Genomic DNA, 27,531 nt, shown 5'->3' with positions numbered 1-27,531 from the left:
CACCGCACGGAGTTACAAAATTGTTTTGCCAATTTCAATGCGGGTCATACCTCTACAGTGCATTGGGACCAGTCACTGAGCCCCCACATATAGCAAGGCCTTATGGGACACGGCCTGGACTGGGTGATCTGGTTGGGGCAGGGACGACCTTCGTCATGAGCTTCTTGCAGGATTCTCCGGGTGCGCACGGACTGACCTACAAAACATCCAGGCAGACATACCATTATGAACAACAGTAAACCAGTACATTTGCAAGCTGTAATCTAAATGTCGAAGCTGAATAATATTCTTTTCGCCTGCATATGTGTGAAAGTCAACAAGAGTGACATTTTGCAGACCTATTGTTAAAATGACAAATTGCTAAAGCAGAATGAAAGCACTGTGGGATTCAGGCTCTCAGGAATAGATCGTATGCGAGACAGGGTGAGAGCCCTAAATGCATCACTGCACAAGCATAACGTCCCATAAAATAACAGTTAATAAAATGCGTGGCTGAAATGAATGATGATCATTTGTTTCAAAGTGAAAAGAGGCTGTGTCTTCACTTTAGCCCTGTGAAATATTTTGCTCATGACAAGGAGGAATTAGTATAATAGCACAATTCATCTGTCAATCCGACACTTTACGTTCAAATCTAACAGTTTCCTACAAGAGCACTTTATGTAAGTGATCCATCAATAATGTGTGAATGGAAATGTTTGGTAAATGGCCACAGTTAAAAGTGACCAGTTTAGTATGTTCTCGAGCAGCTTCGTGTCTGGGTCCTGTGAGGCTCAGTGAAGGCCTCCGTCGGCCATCCAGCTGGCAGAAGTTGTGTGTGTGTGTGTGTGTGTGTGTGTTTATGAACGAGTGTGTTACGCCAGGGGAGATGCTGAGCTCTGTGAGCCGCAGGCAGACACGGTGAAAAGGACTCTGCCATCTAAAAAAATCAAACCAGAAACACCAATGCTCCCGTGGCATCCTGACAAAACAAGATCCTTGCGTCGTCTGATACAGATACGACACAAACCCCTCATCAAGACTGACAGATGTGTTTCACAATGTGTGAGAATGAAATGAGAGAGTGAAAGAGAGAGTCACAGCAACAGTGACAGAGCTTTGAGAGACACAGTGGGAGAGGGTGTGGAGTTTAATCCCCAGTTGAAGAGCCTGTGTAAATGTGAGCTTATTGGAATGAGGGGTTAAGTGTGAGTAGACAGACAGCCAACGTTAAATTAAAATTAATGAACTTAAGACAGTATTGAATCTCTCTAATTAACAGAATAACAATCTTTCTCTTTGGGAAATTGGCTGTGGGAAGCCGAAGAAACAATGTATGCATCCGGGTTAAATCATTAACTTTTGTATATTGCATGAGATTATGACATGACTTTCTCAAAGTGAGGCGAGCCAGCCACAGGTTGGTGATTACCAACCGCATTTTTCCAATCATGCAGAGGTGGGTTATATATTTTATTTCAGAACACTGAATCATTGATGGCTTCCATAGAGGTGAGCTGTATGAAATTAAATTTAAATGAACCTGGTATTCTTTAAAGCATAACCTCATAAAGCAAGTTGCCCATGTTAATTAAAAAAACTGGATTTCACACAATATAATAACAAAGTAGAAATATTAATATATATATATACGTTATTGAAAAGGAAAAAAAAAAAACTCGGCACACAGTATTCCGGTATAATAAGGCTGTGGATAACACACTCTCGTGAATATTTTAATGCATTTAAATGTATTCATGCAGAATTCAACATCTTGCTGAGTGCCTGAGTAGACGGAATAATGAGGCGCTGCAAGTGTTGTCCGCTGTGTGCATGTTCATCAGGTTGGTGTTCTCATTGGTTCAGTGGGCTTTGTTTGCTCATGATGTTTACCTTGGCTCCCACAGGTGTGCGAGCATTCCGCCCACGTCGACCACTCCGAGCGCATGCAGCTGACGGGACAGTCGACCACGCAGCTCTCTGACAGCCGCCACTTGTTGATCAAACCAAACTGTAGAAAACAAGAGGCGAGCTGAGAGGAGGGCTGGCTAATTATTTACACTGACAAGAAAGAGTGTGCGTTCCACATTTCCATATTTTAAACAGGCTGTGGATCATTTCAGGACAGTGGAGGAGAAGCAATTGTAAAAATATTACCATTAACGTTGCCATTAAATGTTATTGAGCTATTAGAAGCATGTCCGCACAGACGAGCGCAAATCATATATCTAATGCACATTATATTTAACATGGAGACAGCAGAATTCATCCCATTTAAACCCCTTCACTCAGCAGTGTGCAATGCTTCTGGATATATCACACGTTAACTGCAGGTTGTGGGACAAGACAAATATTCAGTTTGCGACACAAACGTGAAAAATGGTCCATCTACTACTGCTTTTGAATTTACAGTAACTTGCAGCATCTTTGAGCCATTTGTCTTTGCACAATTAAGATAAGGCAATAGCATTAAGTTCTGTTTGGCTTGGTGGCAAACTGCTCGGTGAAACATAACGTTGGAAACAGATTAGAAGCAACATTTTCACTTTTTCATTTTCTCAAATTGAGAAACTGAGCTTTCAATAATGTATGAGGTACAGAAGCAGAACAGCAGCTGGAGCGCTGCATTATCTACCAAACCTTCTTATTCTGTGAAAACAGAGAAAAGCTGAAACAATCTTGAAATACACAATTATAGTGTTTCCTGTTAGAAGGATCTCTGTATACGAATTATGAAAATAATATTTTTGTTTCAAACTAATATTTTTGTTCTTAATTTGTTTAAAAGTCAGTCATAGTACACATTTTGCACCATATTTTTGATGCACAAAATATAATTTTTTTTAAATGCCTACTTCAATTTCTTTGATTTACCTGCTCACATTTCTGCTCCTCTACAATCTTGCCATCGCTGCGAATACAGTCCAGGAGACGCAGCCGTGATCCCTGACCGCAGACGGCATTTGCACTCAGCTGGCATGTACTCCAGTCTACAAACACACAGCAACATATCTGCATTCATCTCACTTTCATACCAGCGTATATACCAGCAACAGCAGCATCACTTTATGTTATATATCAACGGCAGAAATATTTATCGTAGTAACCCCTCCCCCAGCTAAACTCACACATTTTTAATCTCTGCTGAGTTCAACAGTACGTTACAGTTTATTTTTTCAGGAAGTCTCACTGAGATCAGGATTTCTTCTGCAAGAGAGACCTGGGAACAAATTACATACAATGTACACAAGACCCCAACAATCAAAATCATTCACTCAAAACAAACACAAGCACATAACTAACTCCAACATTACGCTAACATAAAAAATAAGGCTTTTAAGTCTCCAGAAGGATATCACTAACTGAAAGCTATGTTGCAGCTCATTCCAGTACGAAGGAGCACAGCACTGGAAAACCAGTCTAAACCCTGTTCAGAGTTGGAACTTAAACTCTCGGAGGTGTTTGCGATGGCAGTCAGCAGTAACAAAACAAAAGTCAGTTTGGTCGACAGCATGATACCAGAGTGATAGCAGCAGAATACGCATACAAAATATCTCCATATTCCAGTTTAGACTATATGGTGGATTACATAACTTTGTTTTTCCATTTTCAAAGAAGAAACACACTTTGTTTTGCTGTAAAAATTCAATTAGAATTTTAAATAATAAAGCAAGATGTTGAAAATTAAATGTTCTATTGGAAAATCTGCTGTCAAGTGAGATTCTTAAGTATTTATAATGCTGGACTGTATCGATTAAATGTCCATATAACACATGGATGGGAATAGAAAGATCGATTTTACACATGCTTGAGAAATACATTCATTTTGTCCTTTTGGATTTCAGAACAAGTTTTAAATGAAACAGATGGGTCTGCAGATCGTTGAAAGCAACCTGTAATCTGAGGAACTCCTTGTTTGTGATGGAGTTTATGGTATACAAGATAGTATCATCAGCACAAAAATGGCCTATACATTACATCAGAGGTCTTCAACAGGGGGTCCACGAACCCTAGGGGGTCCGCGGAGGTACTGCAGGGGGTCCGTGAAATTTTTGGTTGATTAGACAATTTTTCACATTTTTTAAATATTTTTTCCCCACAAATTTAAATGGAGGCAAAAAATGTTATCTTTCAATCAGAAATGCACACATTCAGCGACACACAGGAGCTCTCTCAAGCTGGGCACCGGTTCACTCACAGCGCGAGACTAGCCTGGACCTGTCCCTGAAAGCCTGGACCTGTCCCTGCAAGCCTCCTGCACACAAAGAGGAGGACCGGCCCCTATCGCTGCTGTGCCAATCACAAGGCCCAGTTTAATATAAAACACAATTTTATACAATATATATATATAGTAGGGGGTCCCTGCTCTATCTCTCTATCAGTTTGGTGGCCCTTGGCCTAAAAAACGTTGAAGACCCCTGCATTACATTATTTATGTACACAGTGGGCATGGCAAAACAAGGAGTAAGTATGAGGAACACTGACTTTATCAGACAGATATGATTTGAAGCAGTTATATGGACAAACACCAAAACTCCACACAAAACAGCTTATTTACAAAGCTCAGCTATGATGTGTAGATGATCCTACCTGAGACTCTGTACTGATAGGTGAAGCACGTACTGTTGAGGAAACAGGGCTCTGACTGGACCCGCTCTGGACAGATGGCATTATCTGAGGCTGGGAGGCGGAGGATGTGTCTGCTCCTGTTCCTTGTTGCTCCTTCGTCACATTGCTCCAAAAAAAAAAAGATGTACAATAGTTTTAGTTTCAGAAATAATGGTCACGGAATAAAACCATTTGAAGTCAAGTTCAGCTGGAGTTCACATAGTAACTCTTGGTTGGAAGTCAGGAAATCAAAAGTAATTTAATCATCTTTTAATTACGTGAAATCAAATTGTCGGAGTGAGAAATAAAATAAATGTTTGCAAAGTGTAAATTCAGCAAATAATATCATAGTGAAGCCACAGAGATGAAAACTAGGACAAGCTAGGGATTCAGCATTATCTGACACAAAAAACACAGTTAATGCAAACTGCTGACTTCTGTGTTCTATAAATACTGTATTTCTAGGCTAAACGTCTAAATAATCCTGCAAAGTAAATCAGCAAGGAGAGACTTGAATTTACTGTATCGACTTTTACATCCCACAGTTGAGGGCATATAAAGATGGGTGTGATAATAATTATTGAGAGAGCAATTATGAGAACATTTATCTACCAACAGGCAGTTCCAGCATGATGAGAATGTGCAAATCATTCCAGTTGCACTACGTATGAATGGATATGTGTGCACGGAGGATTGTGTAAACGTGGAGGAACTGTCAGCTTGGTCTCAGATTGGACAGGAGAGATTCCACTGATAAGGTCTTAGCGTTGAGCAGCATTCGTCCCTCTGCACCTGATGCACCAGGACATGCACCTCAATCACTGTCACCTCCTAATGAGGGACCTCTGTGTGAGGCTCATGAATCAGCTGCAGTCATTGGACCCCTAATGTGGTCACACCAACTGTCACACAACCGCACACTAACATTTGTATGCTACATACAACATTAGGTCCGGCAATCTGCGAGCTCAACTGAGCCTTCGGCTGTTGACAGATTAGGACCAGGTTCACAGCATTTCTTTTCATACCACGACTGTAAAATAACAAGACCAATAATAGCTACACAGTTCACAAAATCGATATGTTAAAGTAATTTGTAAGCTGGGTTGCCATAGGTTCCTTTAGGTGCTGTAGCACTTAGCACAGTTACAACTGTGCATTTCTGTTCCACATACTGCCTCACATTTTCATTCTTTCTCTGTCGTGCACAAAACCACCCACACACATCTGACATTCTTTACCGGCGTTGATTATTATCTGTAAACGTAACCAATCATAGAGCCATCATGACTACTTCACATTCAGCTAAAATTGACCCCATATGTGTTGGAGGAAACGGCACATGAAGAGACATGTTCTTCAATATGAATTTTGTATAAAATGTTGTTTGTACCAGTATTTTAGTTTCATTTAGCCACATTAATTAAATATCGGTCACTTTATTGAATGTAGTTTCCTGCCTCCTGGGTTTTTACTTTATTTGGGTTCTGTTTAGAATATAAGATGCCACTAAATTAGATGATCACTGGTGCTTGACTGTTCCCTGTCAAAGCCATTTATGGAATAGGGGAAAAAAAACACAGCCTTAGTGGAGTGCAACATCCACTTTGGCCAGTAAAGTTGGAACAAAGCCTGAGTTTTAGAAAACCTTGAAGACAGTCGAATAAGGGTATTCAAGATGTGTGCATCTACACTATACTGCTGGTTGACCATACGCAATGACCATGATGTAAAAAAAACAAAACTGTCCTGTATGTGCTTTGGAATAATCACATAACCCCTGTGGGCATATTCCTCACGCAGTGTGATTTGTGTCCCACAACTGCATTTTCATTGGCTTTAGCTTTACTAAAACAAGGCTGAGGAAGGAACATTACTGGCCATCATTCCACTGTGTATGTGTGTGTGGACAGTGTGTGGAAACATTACAGTGTTTATTACCCAGGATGCCGTTCTTCATCACTATGCCACCTCTGGACGCAACAACCCCACTGATCTCATCACACACCTGTACACGGTGCACAAAAATCCTCATTCCAGCTAAGTGCAGGGATGACCCCGGGCTACACAACTGCCTCCAATTACAGTGGACAAGTCGATTTTTACATAAAGCATCTCTGTTTCCTATAACATTCCCCATTTGTGGAGGAGACTTCTCTTTCCACAGCATGGGACTTTAGATGTGTTCTTTTGAAGAGCTCTTTCTCTCTCACTTTGCATAATGTCTCAGTCAGTATGAAGTTGAGACCGGTGCTGGTGAAACACACACGTCTGGCGGAATCTGAAGTTGAGGTTGCAGGTCAGGTTATTAGTTGAATAATGTGAGAATGGTTGCAAACCTCAGACTGTCCTAATTGCAATGGCATTTTAAAGCTGACAGTTAGTCGTGACTGCAGATCAGTTTAAATATATATTCAAGTCTGTATGTGAAGATTCTTATTTTGGTCTTTGTGGTGATTATTGTATTAATAGAGGTAAAAGTATAGAATAACTTCAGTCAGATTTTTCTTGGTTTTGGGTCAAATTTGTTAAATTTGTTAAATTAAAGGGCTATGTTCTTTACCATTAAAAAAAAGGTGTATATCTTTTTTTCTTTCATTCTTACTGAAAGAGATGTGACAAAAAACATACAACACATTTTTATCTTCATATAATTATTTTTGCCATTAGGGTCTCTGCTTCATGGTGCCTAAATATAATCTTTAACATTTGAGTCTACACTACCCAATTTACCATTTTGGTCGCCTGAACAAACAGATGCAGATACAAATGACACCACTTTTGCTGTGACACACGTGTTGTAGTTTAGGGTTTTTTTCAGAAACATTTTCATCGGCCTGTCGGCATAAATTTGCTTTCAAGTTAACAACTTCAGTCTGATTATATTTCCGAATGTATCACTGAATTTTTCTAACGTTAAGAGTGCTGTCAAAGATTGCAAATTCAAAGACTGAGCAAGACAAAACATCTGTGGAGAAAAGTCTGACTAATTAAGTGATCTCTCTGGTTCATTTTCCCATCCTGCTCTCTCTCTGATGCCAATGTTCCAGTCCAGTGAAGTGTTATGTCTGACAGGAAACCTATAACACGGCCATGTGACCACTAGCCTGTAGCTACAAACAATGGAGAACATATGCTACATAGTTCGAGCCTGAGGGCGAACATTTATTGGAAAATGGAAAAACATTCACAAACTCATTTTATTTTTCTGTACCCAAAACTGTTTATAATATGTTTGAATATGAACTTCTATTACAAATGGCATTGCACTACTTACGATGTGAATGTGTTGTTTTTACTTTTATCTTTAAAATCTGAGAAAGGCTTTTGTAAGATTAACATAAAATCATCTCTACCCCACCTCTATCTCTCCTCCACCTATTTTATATTTACATATATTTTCTGTAGATTATAGACATGCTTTAAAGGTCTCATATTTTATACTTTTCCATTGTTTTATTTGCTGTTTTGAAATCTATAAGTAGAAATTGTTGTCATAAACCATCGCAGTATAATTTTACATCTCCTATCTAAAGGTTCTCTCTGGCACTCTAACGAGAACAGGCTGTTTTGTGTCTGTGTCTTTGAGGGGCATTATATCAATGACCCTCTTTTCTGACTGGCTGATGCATGAGTGCGAGTTTGTGACATCACAAACTTACAGGAGTCCACATGGTACAGTTGCTGAATAGAGGCTGTCTGTATTTCTTGCTGGACTCATCGTTTTGACACACAGTATTTAAACGGTACCAAGACCTGCTTTATGACTAAAAATAGAATAAGAAATCTGAATTAATATAGTATGGGACCTTTAAATAATAACAACAAATAAGCCTAGTTCCAACCCCACAAACTGTGAACTAAAAGAGAAAATAGTCACTCAATTATTGCTCCTTACCAGAGGGCAGTTGCTCCAAGGTCCCCAGGGTGCCATGACGCAGTCATTGGGGCAGGCCAGATAGCAGACCTGAGCTCTGGGTGGCATTTCCTCCTGATCACACAGACTATCCTCCACACTGCTGTCCTCCCCAGCCGTCGTTCTCTTCTTGACACACCTAGCAGAGCAGCACATGCAGCTGTATAACTGGCCTCTGGGGCCCTCATAATTGGGCCCTTTTTTCAGTTTCAAAACCCATTTCTAAGTTTCTGATCCAAAATAGATTTTTTTTTTTCCTCAGGTGAGGTTTTGAAGTTAGTTTATTTTCAAAGGATCTCTACAATTTGTTCTGTTTCTGTTTGAGCTCTCTGACCCTTTGACTGTAAAAAACTGAAACATGGGTTCAAAAAGCCTGTTCATTACTCACACTCATTGTTATATATTATATTTAGCCCTGCATGAAGCCCTCATTTCAGTCAGGGACGACTTATTAATTGCCAGGTCAGTCCTGTTTTGTTACTAACTTGTTCCACAGTAACTACTCACATATTTGTGTGCCATCATTAACTTCTTTATTGTGAAGGTAATCTCTCTGAAAACTGGTTTTAAATTGCCCAAATTTTAAGATACATTAACTGAGGGGATGGACAATTTAAAAACGTACTAATAAATAACCTATTTGTTGTTTATTTCCGTGACCTTGGAGAGAAGTTCAGTCAGTTAACTTGAACATTTGAAAAATGACACAGTTCCACTTTTTACACAAATACTATTTTTATGAGCTGAAGAGACTAGTGTGACCAAATTATAAATATATATATATAAAAAAAATCTGTAATCAGTATTATATTTTACATTAACCTGCAGAAAATGTTTTTCAACTGTCGAGCAGTCCAGAGTTTTTTCTAACAGCTTATGATAAATGTGGATGTTAAAACTGTACATGTAAATTTCTGAAAATGGTAAAAGAAATGAAACATTTCTGTCTGTAAATTTATACCAGCAGATTTTAGCTCTTTTTCTGGAGCTGGGTGCTTGATTAGCTTAAATCTGTGTCTGTTAGTTGCACTTACATCTGGACTTGCACAGAGCAAGTCCAATTCTGTGTCTTTAGACACGGTAACACAGTTGCCCAATTCAATGTGTACTCTCTCCAATAGTGCTTAATCCAATTCTAAGGTCAACACTTCAGTGCTTTCCTCGGTGGCTATTTTAAGTACCACCAAAAGGAACTGCAAAAAAATCTATCAACAGTCATTAGGAAGCAGTAGTTTGTTTTGACTGTTTGTTTTCCCTTGGCATTGCAAGTGTCAGGACCAGTGAGAGAGCCAGCTACAGGACTGTTGCCAGTGTGCTCCCCCTGCTGTGTGTTGCAATGCCAGGCTAGCAATCTGCCAAGCCTCGCCCGCTCACTGACCTGATCTTGCGGCTTTGGACTCCCTCTCCGCATGCTGGCAGGTCGTCCACAGTATTGATGGCGCAAATGGACCAGGGTTCGATCCTCCACTCATACTGGCTACATTCACTGGTGCATGGAACAGCCTCATACACCTGTATGCATGCACACGCAAACATGCAAACACGCAAACACACACACACACACACACACACACACACACACACACACACACACACACACACACACACACACACACACACACACACACACACACACACACACACACACACATGCACAGGAAGAAAGGGACACATACGGGAAATTATAGAGAGGATGCAGCAAAATGTGTAACTTGGAAAATGGACACGCATACAAATCAGCTCACATACTCATCCTGACCCCTCTCACCCCCCACATATGAGCATGTTCCAAGTAGAGTTAACAATAGCTGGTCCCATAGTCTTGTAGCAAATGGGAACATGTTGGGGACACTTATAGTGTTCACTAATGGGACGTCCCTACTTTAGAAACAATATTCCTCCTGGGTTTTCATTTTGAAAAATCTAAAAAGAAAGAAAAAAAGAAGACTCCTTTGAACTTTCAGGTATAATTTCTCTCAAAATTTGCTTGCATGCTGTTCTTGTTTAATTTATTAGGCACTTAGGATTTCCTGGGATTTTAATGTTGGGATGATGTCACCTATATTTTTCTACATTCAGAGTATGAATAGAGATAAAAAAAAAAAATACATAAAAAAAAAAACCCGTCACTGGAAGCATAGAAATATCTTTTGAGTAAAAGAAATGAAGAGGAAAGTCCAGCACTAAAGAAAGGTAACCTTTTAATACAAGGGGGTTCTGAATGAAGCAATTGACACTTAACATGCTAAAAGTGCAGAAGGGATAAAAAGTATTTTAAACCACACTGAAATAAATGTATGCACGATAACAGCATTGGGGTATGTAAAACGGCAATGACCATGGCAACGGGCCTTTCGGCTGACAATGTAATTGGCTGGTTTTTGAGCGTATTCACTCCCTCTCTCTCAACCAGTGAATCTGGCATGTCTGTATAACCAAGGGAGCAGTCAACACAATGCTCCTGCAAACACATGTTTATTCTCAATCTATGTAACTGTCTGCCACAGTAAAAGGTATACTCTTGAGGACAATTTGCAGAAAAAGCTATGACAAGCTGAAATGGGTGTCAGTGAGTGTGTGTTCAGACTGGAGAGAGGGAATGAGTGTTGCGTATTCCCTCCCCTGCGGGCCACACAGATGTCTATTACACACCGTCATCATCTCCCATCTGTCCCTGCAGATGCCCCTGCTGGGAAAACTGGCAACTGCTCTTTTCCCACTTTCTCCACTACGACGGCAGAACCACAGCTCCAGCTCAACAGCTAATTTTCATCAGCGGAAAAATGACTTTCGATTCACTTTCCTCAATATACACACCATTTATTGTGACCTAAGACCATTTGCTCAGTAAGAAATCGTGTCAACATAGCACTTACCGAACGGGCTACGGTGCCAGAGCACATAAGGTGTCAGATGGATAATAAAACATTTGCTGGCAGGTTACAGCTACAACACAAAGACTGGATTTGCCCTCAAGTCCATCTCATCTCACACACATTCACTAAGAGACCATGCAGAAGAAAGACTATCAGAATAATCCTCTACACACTGGATCCACTCATTGGGTCTCTATCTTCAGATCTTTCTTCTCCTGGAATGAACTGTTTATATATAAGCAATACAAGAATATTACTCTGCTGAGGTTTTTTTTGAGCAAAACGTCAAAAATGTTCCCGACTACTCACAAAATAAACTCCTAAAATATCTGAAAAAATGTCAATATGAATTTATCCAGGTAAAAAGCAGATGGAATATCATAAGTTATTTCCATCCATGTAGCACTTTCTTTAATTTAAGTATTGTTCTTTCTCTCGACTAAAGGACCAAAAGGGTCAGGAGTCTCTGTGACTTGGACAGATCTGGCATGCATTTCGTCTTCATTAGCTAAAGCAGAGTACATGTACAGAATGAATGGCACTGACCTGAGCCTGCGTGGATGTCCATATTAGCAGTGCATGACAAGCCAGAAGTTGGGGAGGGGAGAGAAGAACAACGATATGATCATTAGTTTAGATTTTGCCTGCAGTGACAGAAATGCATAGCTGTGCTTAAATTTTAATTTGAAAAAAAAAATACTGCATTCTGCTCAGTGTTTCATTAATGAGGGTAAAGGATGATTAGGTACTCCGTCAACACAACTAGAGTAAATCTAGGCGTCCTGGATATTTTGCCAAACTGAATGATTCATATTGCTGGGAGAGTGTTAAAGCGCTGCAGTTGGTTGTAACAGCTGTGCTTCGGCCAGACCTGCAGCTGAAGGCAACTCCGAGAAATTAATTTGTCTGGAGATGGTGAGCGGAAAGTCGACGTGAATAAGCATATGCTCAAGGAGGCTGTGTGCTCTGTGTCTAAATAAGGTTACTACAAGCAAACTGTATTGACAACCACTCCAGCTATTCTGATTCATTTTTAATGGTAAGAAACGGCATTCAAATAAAAACCTACTGACTCAAAGACAGTGATAACTTTAGCTGTAAACATGTGTACATTTAAAATCAACATTTACTAGACTCACAGAATCCTTGCTTGAGCCAAATGCTTCTTGCCATGACAAACAGTCACCAGTGTATCTTCTGCAAATGTCTGTCCACGCCAAAAAAGTTCATTTTTCCAATTCATTCCATAATTCCTCCGCACATGTGACTAGGATTACAAGCCCTGGGTTGGGTCAAATAAAAATCCATTCTGGGTAAGAAGCAGTCGTGGATGATCTCTGAAAAGTCCTAGATTTACAGAGAGAGCTGAATTGGCCTTGTGCATGCCATCTCTTCACTCTCTAAACAGCTCCGCAACATAGTGATTGTGACTTCAATCCAAAAACCATACACCATATACCAATGCAGCACATGATACAAACCATATACACATATATTGTAGGTGTCTTTACAATGATGCATGAGCATACATACAAAGTCAACACACACACTCCCACGCATGCAAATAAAAACATAAAAGAGCAACACAAACACGGACATGTGAACTTTCGACAGACCCTTCTGTAGGGACAGCATTTTATTGTTAACAGAGAGCAAATTGGACAGGAAGCCTTGAAGCAGAGCACTCTCTACTATAAATCTCTCTCAAAGTGTCATTTTGTAACTATGACTTCAAATGGACTCTTCTAATACTGTCAGCAGGCCCATGGATGAGTTGGAAAAACAATGGCTCCTTTGAGTAACACAGGTGGGATCTACTCCCAGCTAATGATGATCAATCCAATATACTAATGATAAGTTAAAATGTGCCATAATAAAAGACAGTAATTAGGATGACTGCGATTGAGGTCATGTATCAGGGACTTTCAAAACAGGCATATAATACTGCTTAAAAAACATCATTCTCGCTTAAAGTGATTTAGATAAGAGAGGATAAGTTGAAACTGACATGGGAAGAGTAGGAATGAGGCGAGCCAAACAACCAATACACCAGCAAACCAACAGCAGCAGGAGACTCTGTATCCAAAGCAATACTCAGTCTGAGTATGTCATCTGCTCGTAAGCCCCACTGACTCACCGATCCTTTCACGCGTCCTCATGATTTAAGACGAGGTGGATAACATAGATGATCTCCTGAGGGGACCAAGACTTGACAGATTGTAACATGTTATTCTGTGGATGCACTCCTGCCACATACCCTGTGTTTCAGTTTCACAGCAGTCACAGAGAACCTGCAGTGTTTATTCAGTCGTGATGTTTTCACATTGTGAGCTTCATACAAACAGGAAGGCACGGCCACAAGAGACACAACCGTTAATTTCAGCCGTTGCTCATTGACCACTGAGTTGGTTTACATATTATCCTCAAGCAGCCTCTTTCTCTCGCGCTCTTCTCCTTCTTATAACTGCCTCCCAATTAGGTTTCCGACTATCAAGGTCGTCAATGAACCAAAGCCCTTACAAGATTTACTCTATGTCTAACATCCTCCTTGGACCCACTGCTGTGTTGGCTCTGCTGCAGGGCAATGGCATGACTTTCCATAATTACACAAACTGATTGGCCATCAAGCCCTGAAACAATCTCCTTTTCTCATTTACTTTGTAATCTATTACCAGGACCCAGCTCAACAAGACAGGAATGCATTAGCAGAGACATTTTGCGAGCACTTAACCTTGTATCATAATAATAGCTGTGGTCAAACATCTTTTTCCAAACACTTTGACAAAAATTCTGAATGAGCACAAACTAGAGCCAGAGCTGCTCTTTCACAGTTCAAATTAGTGCGCTATTCAAGTAATTTTCACTTCAGAGACAAAACTCTGATTGAACACACTTATGTCATAAAATCTAAAGAGACATCCTGGAAGCCAGATTTTCCTGTGATATATTAGAAGGTGCAGGTGACAGACTATGATGAAGACATGGTTGTCTGCAGTCTTTTCCAACAAGTGTCCTGGACTTTATTCCAGTTTCAAACCATAGATGGCAGATGATGTGCGATGGAAATTAAAACGTGACAGCTTTATTAGTTGGTCGATTTCATTGACCGATATTGGCTTGTCATAGACATAATGATATCCACACATATGTTGTCTGATATGGAATTGTTTTTACAAAACGTAATGCAGAAAAACCTGCTTGTGACAATGTAGAAATTCGTACGTTCAGAAATGTTTTTTTTTTTTCATATTTAGTCATTTATAAAGTCATTCTCCCAGGAAAGTTCACTGATGTCCTTTTGGACAATAAATTTGGTCATTAAACTGTAAAATATCCTGCCTCCATCTTTGTCACAAGTAGTTGATGAGCACATTTCAGATGATATATCTATATACATTTTTGTTTTACAAGTAATAAATTAATAATCAAACACTGAGGCCTCATCCACAACGACTGCGTACTTCACATGTAAAAGTTGAGATTTACAAAAAAATAAGTTCACACATACGGCCAATTTAGAATCACCAATTAACCTAATAAGCAAGTCTTCGCAAGGAATCCTGGCTACCTGGAGAAAACTCACACAGGCACAGGGAGAATATGCAAACTCCAGACAGAAAGGTCACAGTAGTGTAGTAAGACACCAGTTATTGCACAAGCCCCTTTCCATACAGGCCAAACCCAATCATATCTATTTACATGTTATTTATTTTCTTATCACACTCATCACTGGGCTGCTCCCATCAGCTGCTTGCTTATCACTTTATTTCCAGTCCTAATGGCACAAAGCAAAGGAGCCACATGATACACACAGTTTTTGTTAGAGCAGCTGAAAGGTCAAGGATGATTCCAGGAAGTGGCAGGTTTCTGAAAACACAGGCTCACCTTTTTATGACACTCAGCCTAAATATACTGCTTCACTTTTCCATGAGCCCTTTCGCTTCCACTTTTCATCATCTATCGGGCAAATGAAAATACAGAGGCTGCATCAGATACTGGGAGAGCAGTGCATTGACATTTTTAAAGAAACATATTTTTACAGAACTGGGCATATTTCTCCAATCATTTTCAATGTTTTTGTTATTGCCTGCTGCCAGAGGCAAAAGACACACGTTACATGCTGAAGACACTGCAGTGGCCGCACACTGTGCGTCTCTGAAAAGCAGACAAACACCTACGTGCTCAATTTTAGATTTAAAGTCAGTGGTTTGTTTTTTTTGTAAATATTGAGTCTGTAGTTTCATCTGACATGTATCTATTTGTAGAAGCCACGTTTGCCGCTATGTTTGACCACGTTGTCTAAGTTAAAGAATAATCCTATTAGTTAAAGGGAAGCAGTGCACCCATCTCATTCAAGCTTGCTTTTCTTTAGTTTTTTTTTTCTTTACAATATATGGTCATCTATGTGCACACATTTTTAAGATGATTGTGACCAAAATAATTAATTATTTATTTCTGTCTTTTGTATGCATGTAAACATTTGGAAAGGGTCATACACCCAGTTTTAGAAATACAGTAATTTGGTACAAGAATGGAATAAAGGGAGAGAGTTGGAGATTAGACACTGTGATGTTAATACACTGCTCACAGCAGTCTTCTCTTTAAAAAAGTCACTGCAGATGAGAGTGTGTTTAATATTCACCCCGACACGCAATATGATTTGTTTTTATAATTAGCAGATAGGAGCTATGATTAACCTTTGAATCTGAAGAAAATGCTATGAACCAGCTGAGAGCCTAGAGGCTTTGAGAGGCTTCAAAATGTAGCCTTTCTGGGTAGCAGCACTCCACATCCTTAACGATATGCACGGCAGGGAGACACCTCGCTTTTTGGGCTATGCCTACAGGGGAAGAATAACACATGTCCAAGCACTGCTCTACGTTAATTACACCTCATTGGCCTTAGGTAGCTCCAGCAGCAGTTGGCTCTAAGAGAGAGAGAGATGAGTTTAGCACCTGAATGCAGTCGGGTGAAAACAAGATCTAACATTTGTTCTGATTTTTGGGATTCAGCCTTTCTGAAAGACCTGCTGTGGGCTGTAGCTGGTTATTAAAGGAGGGACAGTGTGCAGATGGAACAACAAAGTCCTCTCTCATAATGCAAAGTCATTAAATCTCATTAAAATAAAAGCAAAGCCTTGCTGATTAAACATTACTCTTAATAGTAAATTTCCACAGCAGTGAAGAAACAAAGGACCAGATCTATTAAAAGCCATGCCATGCTAAGTAAGTTTAGCTGAGGACATCGTGTTGGTAAAGAAAAATACACACAGCATACACGACAACAATATTAACACAAAGCAAGAATGCAATATATAAGTCAAACAGTACCAAGTGATTTAAGTCAAGTGAGTTGCGCTTAAATGTCAAAATTGCACTTGAGTGTTGTAAGCAATTATCTCATATTTATAATGATACTGTTGAATACTGTGTACAACTAGCAGCTTATCGATACAGTGTATCTGTTTGGATTTCATGGTAAATGGTGTACTTCAGGTGTTATTGTGGTCCACTGAGGATAGTGGTGATTATAGAATCTCAAAACAGCAAGAAGGAGATGGCTCTTTTTCTGTAGGTGAAGCAATCACAGAAAGAGCTGTCAAAAGCACTTATGGGTCTACACAGTAGTTTGAAGGTGTTGCAAATAATGGCTGACAGATTGGTCATCACTCTTTCACCCCCACGTGTTTTGGGACAATGGTTCTTAAACTGGGTGTCACAATATTTATCATATCAATGTCATTTTCACCACATTTAAAAAAAAATTGGCAACAACATATCTATAAACTACATTTTATTTTATACTTCCTGCATGTCAAAACAGAAGAAAAAGTAAACAAAAAAAAACAAAAAAAATCCAGATCACCGCATTACAAGCTAGTTTTGCTTTGCATGTTGAAGATAATGACATGATGACTCAAAGTTGCCGGTTCTCATAGTAACATGACATGCTTTCTGACTTGGGAGTTTTGAGGGGCAGAGAGCTTGAAATGACTACATCTAGGCTGATAAACACAACTCTCACGGCTAAAGGCAATATGGTCAAGTTTTATCTGCTTGGGGACGACACGCATCCATCGTCGTTCGCAGTATTGTGCGTTCCCAGCATCATAAGTGGGATGTGGGACAGATGGAAACAGGACCAGCAGCCACCTGTCAGTGGAGTCAGACCTGCGGGTTTTGCTCTCACACATCAGTGTGTGCAACATCTGGCTAACCATGTGCCATTAAAATGCCTTTAAACTTGTTTTGTTTTGTTGGTTTGTACTTGTACACCATAACAAAACGAACATTTTAATTTCTAACAGAACAAAAAATATGTTTGACATTTTAGCGTAATAAATTGCATTATAAATCTGCAGAGCACCTGCTGTTTTTATTGTCTCAACGACTGACAATTTATACAGTATGAACTAATTTCGATATGAGAATATGACAGTAAAACTGCAGCTGTGTATTTATTACATTCATTGTTATATTGGCGATTGGGTAAGTTGGGGTGCCGGGACAAAAACGTTTCTTCTAACGGAGTGCCATGGTTTTAGAAAGTTAACCACTTCAGCAGATACTTGTTTGAAAGCTTCAAAGTTTCAGATGATGAGTGTTAAATAGGAGACACACAACCATCAGGGCAACTCCATTCACCTTGATACATGGCTGGGAAGAAAACAGTAGTAGATGCATGGCTGTGGTCATAATGCCGGAGTCCAAGGTAGACAAGGATATGCCTTTAAAGACTCTTCATACAGAGTGGATGAGGAGGTGGCCATTAAAAGTTACTACCAATCATCAAAGGAAACAAAATGCTGCGACTCACAAGCTCTTCTGTGAGAAGTAGCATTGATAAATAGCAGATGGCTGTGAGTTCATTAAGTGTGATGAGATGACACAGAGACGTTTTAAAAGGACTTAACAATAAAAGAACAACAGAGAAAGCTGTCACCTACCTCGGTGCTCGGAGTTAATGAGGTTTCTTCAATGGTAATATTAAGTGTCTACAGAAAATCTGAATGCAATAAAGCAAATTAAACAACAGATAAGTTGAAGGATTCAAAGCCAATATACAATTACCATAATCAACTCGTAACCTCATTTTATCAAACAAAACTGAGCAAAAGAGAAAACTCACCAGAGCAATATCAACAACATAAACAAGAAGCAACCAAAATACTGAGTATGGGTAGATAGCAGCTTAGCTTGGCAGCTACGCCACCGTGACATTATACAGCAGAAGATCAATGGGGGAGCAATAAAGAACTCCTCGACAAATTCATGCATGTAACAAACTGCATCTGACTGTTTTCTAGTCTGTTTCTTCTAACCAGGCACCACAGCCAGCAGCATCAGCCGCCTCATAGCTTACTGACATTTGCCAAGTACACAAACACCCTGTTGAGCTGAGCCAAGACATCAAATCATGACATGCAATGACCAAGAAAAGCACCAAATGCGTCGAGTACAGCAGAGGGCCTGGGAAATCCGCGTTGAAGATGGTGATACATATGATGAAGATAATCATTTATTTGACAAGCAATGATGCCAAACTACCGACAATGTAGGACAACACAGGCTTTGCATCTTGAAGTGTGTGTTTGTGAGCAACCCCTTATATCAAATCGGTCAATGCTTGGCGTCACTGAATGCTGTCACCAGCAACGAAATGTGAGGTTCAAACATGATTATTTCCTCGACAAATCTGTCCTGAGAGAACACACTCGATTTGATTGTTATCAGCACGTCATGCTGACTGGCTAGTGGAGCCCTTCTCCACCTCTGAGGCTCAGTAGGCTGTTATCTACGATACACAGTATCATAGCATTGGAGATTCCCAGAGACAAATGGACCAGACTTTCCCCCTCATGGTTACAATAATAAACACATAGCTAGTGTTGTGTAACAGTCACAGTTTGGTCAGGTCTAGACACAAAAACTACTTGGTTAGGTTGAGGAAAAGATTGTGGTTTATGTACATAAGTTAACTCAAATGAGTCAACGCAGACTTCTGGTTTCACATGGAACATGAACGCTGGTCTCCTGGTTCAAAGTCCTGTGTTTTATCCATCCAACCAACCTCAACCTTCTCTTTCTTACGCCTAATACTATGTCACCTGACTTCCACATGTAATCGCATCATCATGGCTATAGCAGGTGTGGTTTGTCCAGTTTAAACATTAGGTCAATAAAATACATGAGATACAACAGCCTGCTGTATTACCAGGTAGGTCCTGTATAGTAGGCCCCAACTAGCCCATTATATTTGTGACAGAGGTGTGATGATATCAACTATTTAACAGTCAGATCGTGTGGGTGGCGGATGTTGGCATGCTTGCTGATTAAAGAAAAATCCCAAAACATCAGCAGCAGAGTGTAGAAAAAGAATAAGAAAAAAACAGCTTCAATAGATTGAAAAAAGTGAGTTGCGTTGTAGGCTGTGGTACGTAGCATGTCAGGTGTGTTGACGGTTATGTTTCCATTTTTAGGTTTTATGAATTAATATTGCTAGCATGCAACCAAAGACTGCGACGTATTCAACTGTGACGTACACAGGATGCAGGACTGTGTTTTCACTAACGTTCACCATTGATACATCAATACTGAAAAGGGATTTGAACTCTCGCTTTATATTCCAAATAATACACATTGCTTGTGGTTGAGAGGGGCTTAAAAATGAAGTAAATGTAATTATTTGATGAACAAAATATGGCACACATGGACACACTGTCAATTAAAACAGTCTTCCTCGTCAATTTTAGGCTTGCTGTCTATATGTGGCTTTCACAACATAAAATCCATCAATTGAACATAACATATGAATGCTCTTATTCAACAAACTCTGTTTTATATTCCCTCTTACCTGCACCTGCAACGATCTGACTGAAACATAAAAAGCACAAATGAGCTTGAATACATGTGATCTTGTTGAATTCCACATAGGAAGGTGTGATTCTACTGAAATGAAGGTCTTGCAGTCACATCAGGAGGTGATAATAATAAGGAGAAAATAATTCGTTTTTAACAATAAATAAGTGATCTGCACGATACAAACCAATGATAGTAGTGTATGGAAACTTTTGTCCTGTTGCTCACTCCACAAGTTGCACAAGACAACGTCAAAACAAAAACAAATGAGGAAGAGATGTCGCATTTCCTCTTATTATCCACAAAAATAAAGGAACTAGTGTCGTATGCTTATAGCCGTCTGTAACACACATCTCCCTCCACACACACACACACACACACACGCACACACACACACGCACGCACGCACACACACACACACACACACACACACACACAACATACAGCAGTAGAGCGTTGGAGGTGACCCGGATGGATGTTTCTCCATTTGACAGGGCCAAAAAAAGAACTATCTGACTGGCACAGAGGCTGTCAAGGAGTCAAGACCATTCTTTTGTATTATATGGAAAGTGAATACACCACTTGATATCTCGGTTTTTGGCAGTGTAACACTTGTGGGAGTTATGATAAAATTCAAATGTCTCCTGTAATTACAGAGCCAATTTGTGTGTTTCTCCGGGAGCTCAGCTTTGACATCCGTGAGTTCTCTATGGCAGTCTCTCTGGGCAGTTCGTGTTCAGACATGGGCTGCAAATCCTGGTACTGCAAAATCAGTGTGTAGAGATCCAACACTTCATCAGCATTTACATGTTTTGTGGGCGTTTTTATAGTAACTTAAAAAAATCGGAGATATGGTACATTTGAAGTAAAATGTTTTAAAAGGTAATTTTGCATAAAAAAAAGAAATTCTAGGCATATGGATAATGTTTTCGCACACCAGAAAGTCTTATTAACATGAAGAACTTAGAAGCTCGCTGTAAAAAAAAAAACAACTCCCACACACCCTCGATCATATACACTTACCTCAAGCACTCCATTCAAAGGATCAGGGGCCACATTTATAAAACTGTGAATTGTATCCAGATCTTATTTTTAAAACTGCTCGCATAGACACCATGCACATTTTTCACTTTAAATTACAATCAACTTGAAGACGTGTGGACTCCAGAGAGCCTCAGTCTGCTCACAACACTTCCGTAATGAACAATAAACACAGATAGCTGGTAAAATCATAGACACCACAAACAAGAAGTATGAAACATTGAATGTAACCCCATAATCCAGGATAGGTTCTTCCTCTTTCCACAGTTGATTATCCTCTGGTGTCTCCAGTGCATTCTGTGGCCTAGTGCCTCTGACAAGATATGTTTACAAAATATAATGTTATAAATCCCACTTTTCTAATGGAAGTGGTGTTCGCATATTTCAAGTGTTGTTTTGCTTATAAGGCAGATGGAGTAAAATTGTGGGTAATAGCAGCTATCTTTGTGCAAATGTCTGAAACTGTGGCTCTTGATTTCAAACAGGGAAAAGCAGCATCTTATCTGGAATTGTAAGTACCAGTGAAAATCCAAGAAGCTGAAGCTAGCTGGTTAATTAAGCTTATGGCTTAAAACAAGAACCCTGTCAAAAGGGTCTTACATATGCACTTCATGGCAACATAAATGAAAATGTGCTGAAAGCCTGAGGATAAAGGGCATCTTATACTGCTGTGAAGAGCTTACTTAGTCCAATATAAGATGGATCTTACACTGTTAATTAGCACAGTAACATAATCATGTTTGGCTGCTTAGCTGACATGGACAAAAAATATAGTTGTGATGCGGTTGTTTGTATTTTCAAACAGCATGATTTACTTTTAACAAAACAGGAGGAATAAGCAAGCTGAAGACCAGCCGTCGCATGTGTGGCGAACATAACACTACCCCAGATAATGAGTTCTGATGACGTTGTGAGAGTGTGAAATTGTCCTTAAAAGAACTGGACACAGCTGCTAAAGTTACCGTACACTCAGATACACTTTTTGTAACATAACCTGTAAATGATAAAAATGCTTCTTGACCTTTGACGCTGGGTTTGGTCACTACGGTTGATAGTAAGACAGTTAGCTGGATATGCTAGAGTTTGCAGCTTCTCCCTGTTTAAACCATTACCGGTACTTTTTCTTCCCATTAAAAAGACACCATCTTCCAAACTCTTTGACGACACGGCATCAGTAATATTACAGCCACCACCTCAACATGTGGAGACATTCACACACATCCTCTATTTCATTTGCCATAACTAAGCAACGACTGGACAAGTGCTCATTGGAAGAAGAGTTTAGCGCACAGTTAAATGAAAACAAACCCCAAGTGTATTGATTATCCTTCAAGTTAGTTCTTAGCTTATTCTTTTCCCACGTGTACACAAGAACCTGGGGGTGCATTTTCAGTGAGAGTCATGTATTAATTATTCATCTTGATTAACTTGTTCATGGTCACATTTAAAAATAAAAAAATCTTTCTGACTGCCTCATTAACAGCACACTTAGCGTTTACTTCACAGACCAGCTCCTACACAGTCTGTTTGACATTGTGGCCATTTTCTGCTCATTATTTTCATGGTGGCTCCCCCCCCCCCCTTATCTTTCATGCTCACTCAACCATGCGACGAGAGGATGATTTGTGGTGCCCTGTAAATTTCATCTCTGTCAAGCCAATCTCGCTTCTGGCTGCGGCTCAAGGGGAAACATCTGCTGGTGGGAGCGAGGCTAGACTTTGGCTAAAAGTGTGACTCCCCGTTCACAGTCAGAGACAAGAGTGCAAGTGTTGTCAAAAGAGGAGAGTGGCCATCAGGAATGAGCATATCTGTTGTCACGCCAAAAGAGCGTAAATTAAGAACTAAGGGCCAAATGTAAGTGTGAAGGCTGAGCGAAGAAGAAAGCAGCTTCCTTTGAACACCATGTGGTGACCATTCAGGAGTACAACATACCAGAAGGGAAAAGTAGCCTTACAGATCTGTGCTTTTTGAACTTGCATAAAGGCTATAGTATTTTTCCACCCACACCTCGGACAGATGTACTTCACTTTAAACGGCCAATTTAATAATGTAAACAACGAGCCCCACTTCACCCGAAGGATAAATCCACGAGGACATGGGCAACAGTGAGCTCCAATTTCTGTGGCGAGGGTTATTACAGGGCATTCCAACAGGGGCCATACAGACCTTGTTAATGGGCACTTAACCATCTGTACACACATCTCCACTACACATTGGAATATTTTTTACACAGCAGCGCATCATCTCCACACTGACCTCTACAAACTAAAGTGTCCTTTCAAGCCCATTCAAGCATACAGACAGCATTCATAAAACACTTCCCCTGTTTAAACCGTGACCCCACGAATGATGTACTGTCACAAAATATATTCAGAGCTGCGCTTGAAAACCTGACGATGGAATATGAAAAGCTCCCATCTGTCCTCTTCACCCCCCCCCCCCCTCGCTGTCCTCCTTCTTTTTGTTACTTAATGCCGCCCTGTTTTTATGTCAAAGAAAGGGCATGTCTTGCAAGGCCAATGACTATGTCTGACTGAGGACACCAGGAAATGAACAGGTCACCCAAGAGTCCCACTGTCTGATGGGTAATAAAGCTTGTCATTGAAATGTGAGCAGAATGCAACGGTTCCACTACAATAGCATTTGGCTGCAATACAATGAGAGTTCAAGGAAAATATTCCAAAATGATCACGCACCATACAAATGTTCCCAGTAAGATAATACTGTATGTCAGGGAGTGTGAACACTATTAGAATTGACTAAAGTATTTTTTTCACATTTATCATGGCTTCTATATTACATGTACTGTTGTAGAGCACATTAGCAGACTAATACTGACCTCATCTGTATTCTATTATATGGCCCCTGGAAACTATCAATTCTGGTGAGAAGTAACTTGAGAACATTGTAGATAGGTGACACGGTTATCTCAGGGTTCTTGTTTTTGCTCCATTTGAAAATTTAAATGACTAATGCCCATAAACTGTAGATGCTTGTGAAAAATAAAGTCTAAAAGTAGGAATGCCCCAAGCAGATCTCAAAGATCATTATCGGGGCCAATCAGTAATTTTTCAACTGATCGATATCGGCTATGCAAAGCTATTTTTAGTCTTGATCATTTGTTTTACATCAACTGTCACACAGGTGCATAAACCTAAAGCACAGTTTTTGGCAGGAAGCAGAAGTGTACTCTGGGATATGGCGTACATGCGGCCACTTGTAATGTCTGCAATGCGAGCGTTTTTCAAGGCGTTAGTGAGAGAAATGCATGCAGTACTGGTGATTTGATATAGCACGTAAAAAATAAACACTCAACGAAACACAATGAGTTCACTTAAGTAGTGAAATTGAGATTTTGGTTTGTTGTGACTGAAGGTTAAGCTATTACAACAATTCAAAGTGGAATTGAGATTATACGTTTTTGAATGTGTTCTTACTACAATGCTGCACTAAGGGGAAATGATAGCTTTTCATAAAGAGGTATTTTAGTTTGTTTACTTGGATATTTTGTTAAGAAACAAACATGAAAACCACCTGCACTCAGTGGAATTTTGATAAAAAAAAAACATATTTTTGTTTGCTTATTTTGTGATTTTGTAAAATAAATAATAATTTTAAAACAGTTTGGGAGCTTTGCAGTTAAATCATTTTTAAGTGTTGATTTGAATCATTTTCATGAATTTTAAGTGTGTACTGTGAAGCTGGATTAAATAGGAAAACACAAGTATTGGATTGGCACTCAGATCGGGGGCAAAAAACTTTCCCAAACCAATCAAATTAGCTTAAAATGAAAGAATACCTGTATCATATAAATTCCACTTTAAAGAGTAATAACAAAAATGGTTACCTTCCAAAGTTAGTTTTCCTCTTGCTGCTACGGACAGTATATATATAAAAAAAAATCATTGGAAGTAGCCTTACCTGGTTCTTCAAATCCAGCTTGGGGCATGGGCGTCCCCCATTAAAAGCTTTCTCCCTGAGCCACTTGGACCTGATCTTCAACCCGCTGCCACACGATGTACTGCAGGCCGACCAGGCTGACCAGTCACTGAGCTTACAGTCGAGGGGGCAAGGGATGTGGCAAACCTCCACAATGAAGCCTGAAATTAAACATTGGCAGACAGAAGTTTGGGGAAGGCCCAATTCAGACTTGGTCAGCAGCTGCAGAGCGCCTCACATTAATAATGTCAGACAGACATGCCACTGGCCTCTGCTACACCAGATCTTGGACTTACTTACTGCGACACCAAAAGCTAATTATCCAGCTAATGAGTGTTTAATTCCTTCACTGTGCCAGGGGTTTTCACAGAGTTTCCTAGAATGCCTTGCATTCTCTACTTTTGTTTGTTTACTGGATAGCTGTATTAGCATTAATTGGCCATCTGTCTTTCACATTTAAATGAAATATGCAGATAAATAGGACAAAGACAAAACAAACAAACAATCCAACTAACCCCCACCCACAAGAACACATTACAATGAGGTTTTCACCAACAATCAGAGTTTTATTTCAGAATAAAGTTGAGGGCGTACTGTTTATGCTGCTTTCATCTGTCCCCAAATGTTTATAACAATTTAGTTTGTTTTCAAATAAGAATCAAGTTTTGGATAAAAATTATAAAATTAAAAGATAGTGTAAAAAGTGGTTTATTCTCTGAAATCATCAAGTTTCTTTGATTAGACATTAACTGTTCCAAACAACCATGACTGCAGCTTCCTTTTCAACTGAAAGCAACATTGTTTGGACAGATACATAGGCTAAGGCACTCTCTCCTCATTATTTAGAAAAAATATATATATATAAGTGAAAAGTATAAAAGTATATTTCTGTTCGTCCTACCTGAGTCTGTACAGAACGTGGGGTTAACCAGGTGCCCCTGCTGGTTAATGCAGGCCACGGCTCTGTAGCGCAGACCTTGGCCACACTCCTTCGCCTCTCGATGGCTCATCCAACCCTGCTGCGACCCCAGGACGGAAGCATCAGGGAGGATACAAGTGGACCAGTTCCCAAAGGGTTCTGATAAAAACTCATCACAAGGACAAGTCTCGGTCTCCTCCAGTGGGTACAACTTCTCGTTCAGGCAGTGCTCCTTCTTTTTACTGCGACCTGAGCAAAGGATGGATACAAAGTGGAAAGTTACTACACTGGATGGGTGATGAACACTGGATGAATTGGGCTTGAGGCCAACTTTTTTCCATGTTGGAGAGGAGGCTGAGGGTTTGAATACATAAATAGGTTTATTGTTTTCAGTTGATAGAGAGTCGTCGTTCCCCCCCCCCCCTCCCCCCCCCCCCCCAAAAAAAAAAGCAATGTCAAAGAAGAAATTCTGGCCAAACATGGCAAAAAATATGAATTACAATGGCTTCTTTTGTACATTTATTGATGATCATCAGCATCAAAATTTTAGAATGTCAGCAAGTGAGCAAACTAGATCACCAGTACAGCTATTAACAGAGTTAAAATGGTTCATTTGTATCACTGTGACTGAGCGACGGAGACCGCGTACAGGCAGGAGCTGGTCCAGCATTCACTTTCACCGCTCACTTATATCCAGCGTCTCCATTGTAATCGCTGGCTTGTTTTGGGGGGATTTAGCTAATAAGATCATTGTTGTAATTTCATGTGGGAATCATTGCCTCCACTCCTTCTGCTGACTCCACATGGACTGGATTGGTTTAGAAACTGGCTTACTGTTTCATTATTCTCACCCACGTTTAAGCCCAAACCACAGTTGTCTGCAGAAACACAGTATATACTCCAAAGTTGGACGAAGGCGTTGTCAGGGGACTGAGCCCACTGTAAATATGCCATCAGAAAAGAATAGTTTGGAACAGTGCATGACGCATTAACAGGGAGCTGAGCTACATTAACTATGGTTTATATAGCATTTATTGTAATGCATTTGACTAAAGCTATTTACATGGAGAAAAAGGCTATTTAATTGTCCGGAATAATGTTCTTTCCTGTTTCTAAAAAAAAAAAAGATTTTGAACATAAATGTGGTCACTGCTTTTCCCATATTCACCACAGAATACTGCAGTCAAATGATCGGCTCCTCCTAAATGTATCGTTATATATCACAAATCAGCACCAGGATGGATGTGAATCAGTTTGTTCAGTAGTTCGTTTTACTCCACGCTGCCGTCTTTTCTTTGGAAGGAACATAACAAACGAATAGCCAATCAGTCACAAGTGCTCCATGACAGGGGGAAAGGAGGCACTTTTTATTTTTTTGCGTGACACCTAAATAAC

The 27,531-nt window shown here is 39.9% G+C and overlaps 1 protein-coding gene across 1 annotated transcript in view; it reads right to left on the bottom strand.

Moving 5' to 3' along the window:
- thsd7ba (thrombospondin, type I, domain containing 7Ba) overlaps window positions 1-27,531 on the bottom strand; it is a 163,599-nt gene that overhangs the window by 13,281 nt on the left and 122,787 nt on the right. The window contains exons 15-22 of the mRNA XM_069154704.1: window positions 26,119-26,385; window positions 25,200-25,378; window positions 9,882-10,015; window positions 8,486-8,642; window positions 4,570-4,714; window positions 2,854-2,969; window positions 1,873-1,990; window positions 51-196 (exon numbers count right to left, since the gene is read on the bottom strand). Of these exons, the coding sequence (XP_069010805.1) occupies window positions 51-196; window positions 1,873-1,990; window positions 2,854-2,969; window positions 4,570-4,714; window positions 8,486-8,642; window positions 9,882-10,015; window positions 25,200-25,378; window positions 26,119-26,385 (1,262 nt within the window). The remainder of the gene's footprint in view (window positions 1-50; window positions 197-1,872; window positions 1,991-2,853; window positions 2,970-4,569; window positions 4,715-8,485; window positions 8,643-9,881; window positions 10,016-25,199; window positions 25,379-26,118; window positions 26,386-27,531) is intronic.

The sequence above is a fragment of the Embiotoca jacksoni genome, unplaced genomic scaffold (genome assembly GCF_022577435.1).
Source record: "Embiotoca jacksoni isolate LCO1_2020_lvr unplaced genomic scaffold, fEmbJac1.0.p SCAF_2, whole genome shotgun sequence".
Lineage (NCBI taxonomy): Eukaryota > Metazoa > Chordata > Actinopteri > Embiotocidae > Embiotoca > Embiotoca jacksoni.
This window is presented reverse-complemented; position numbering and strand designations above follow the sequence as displayed.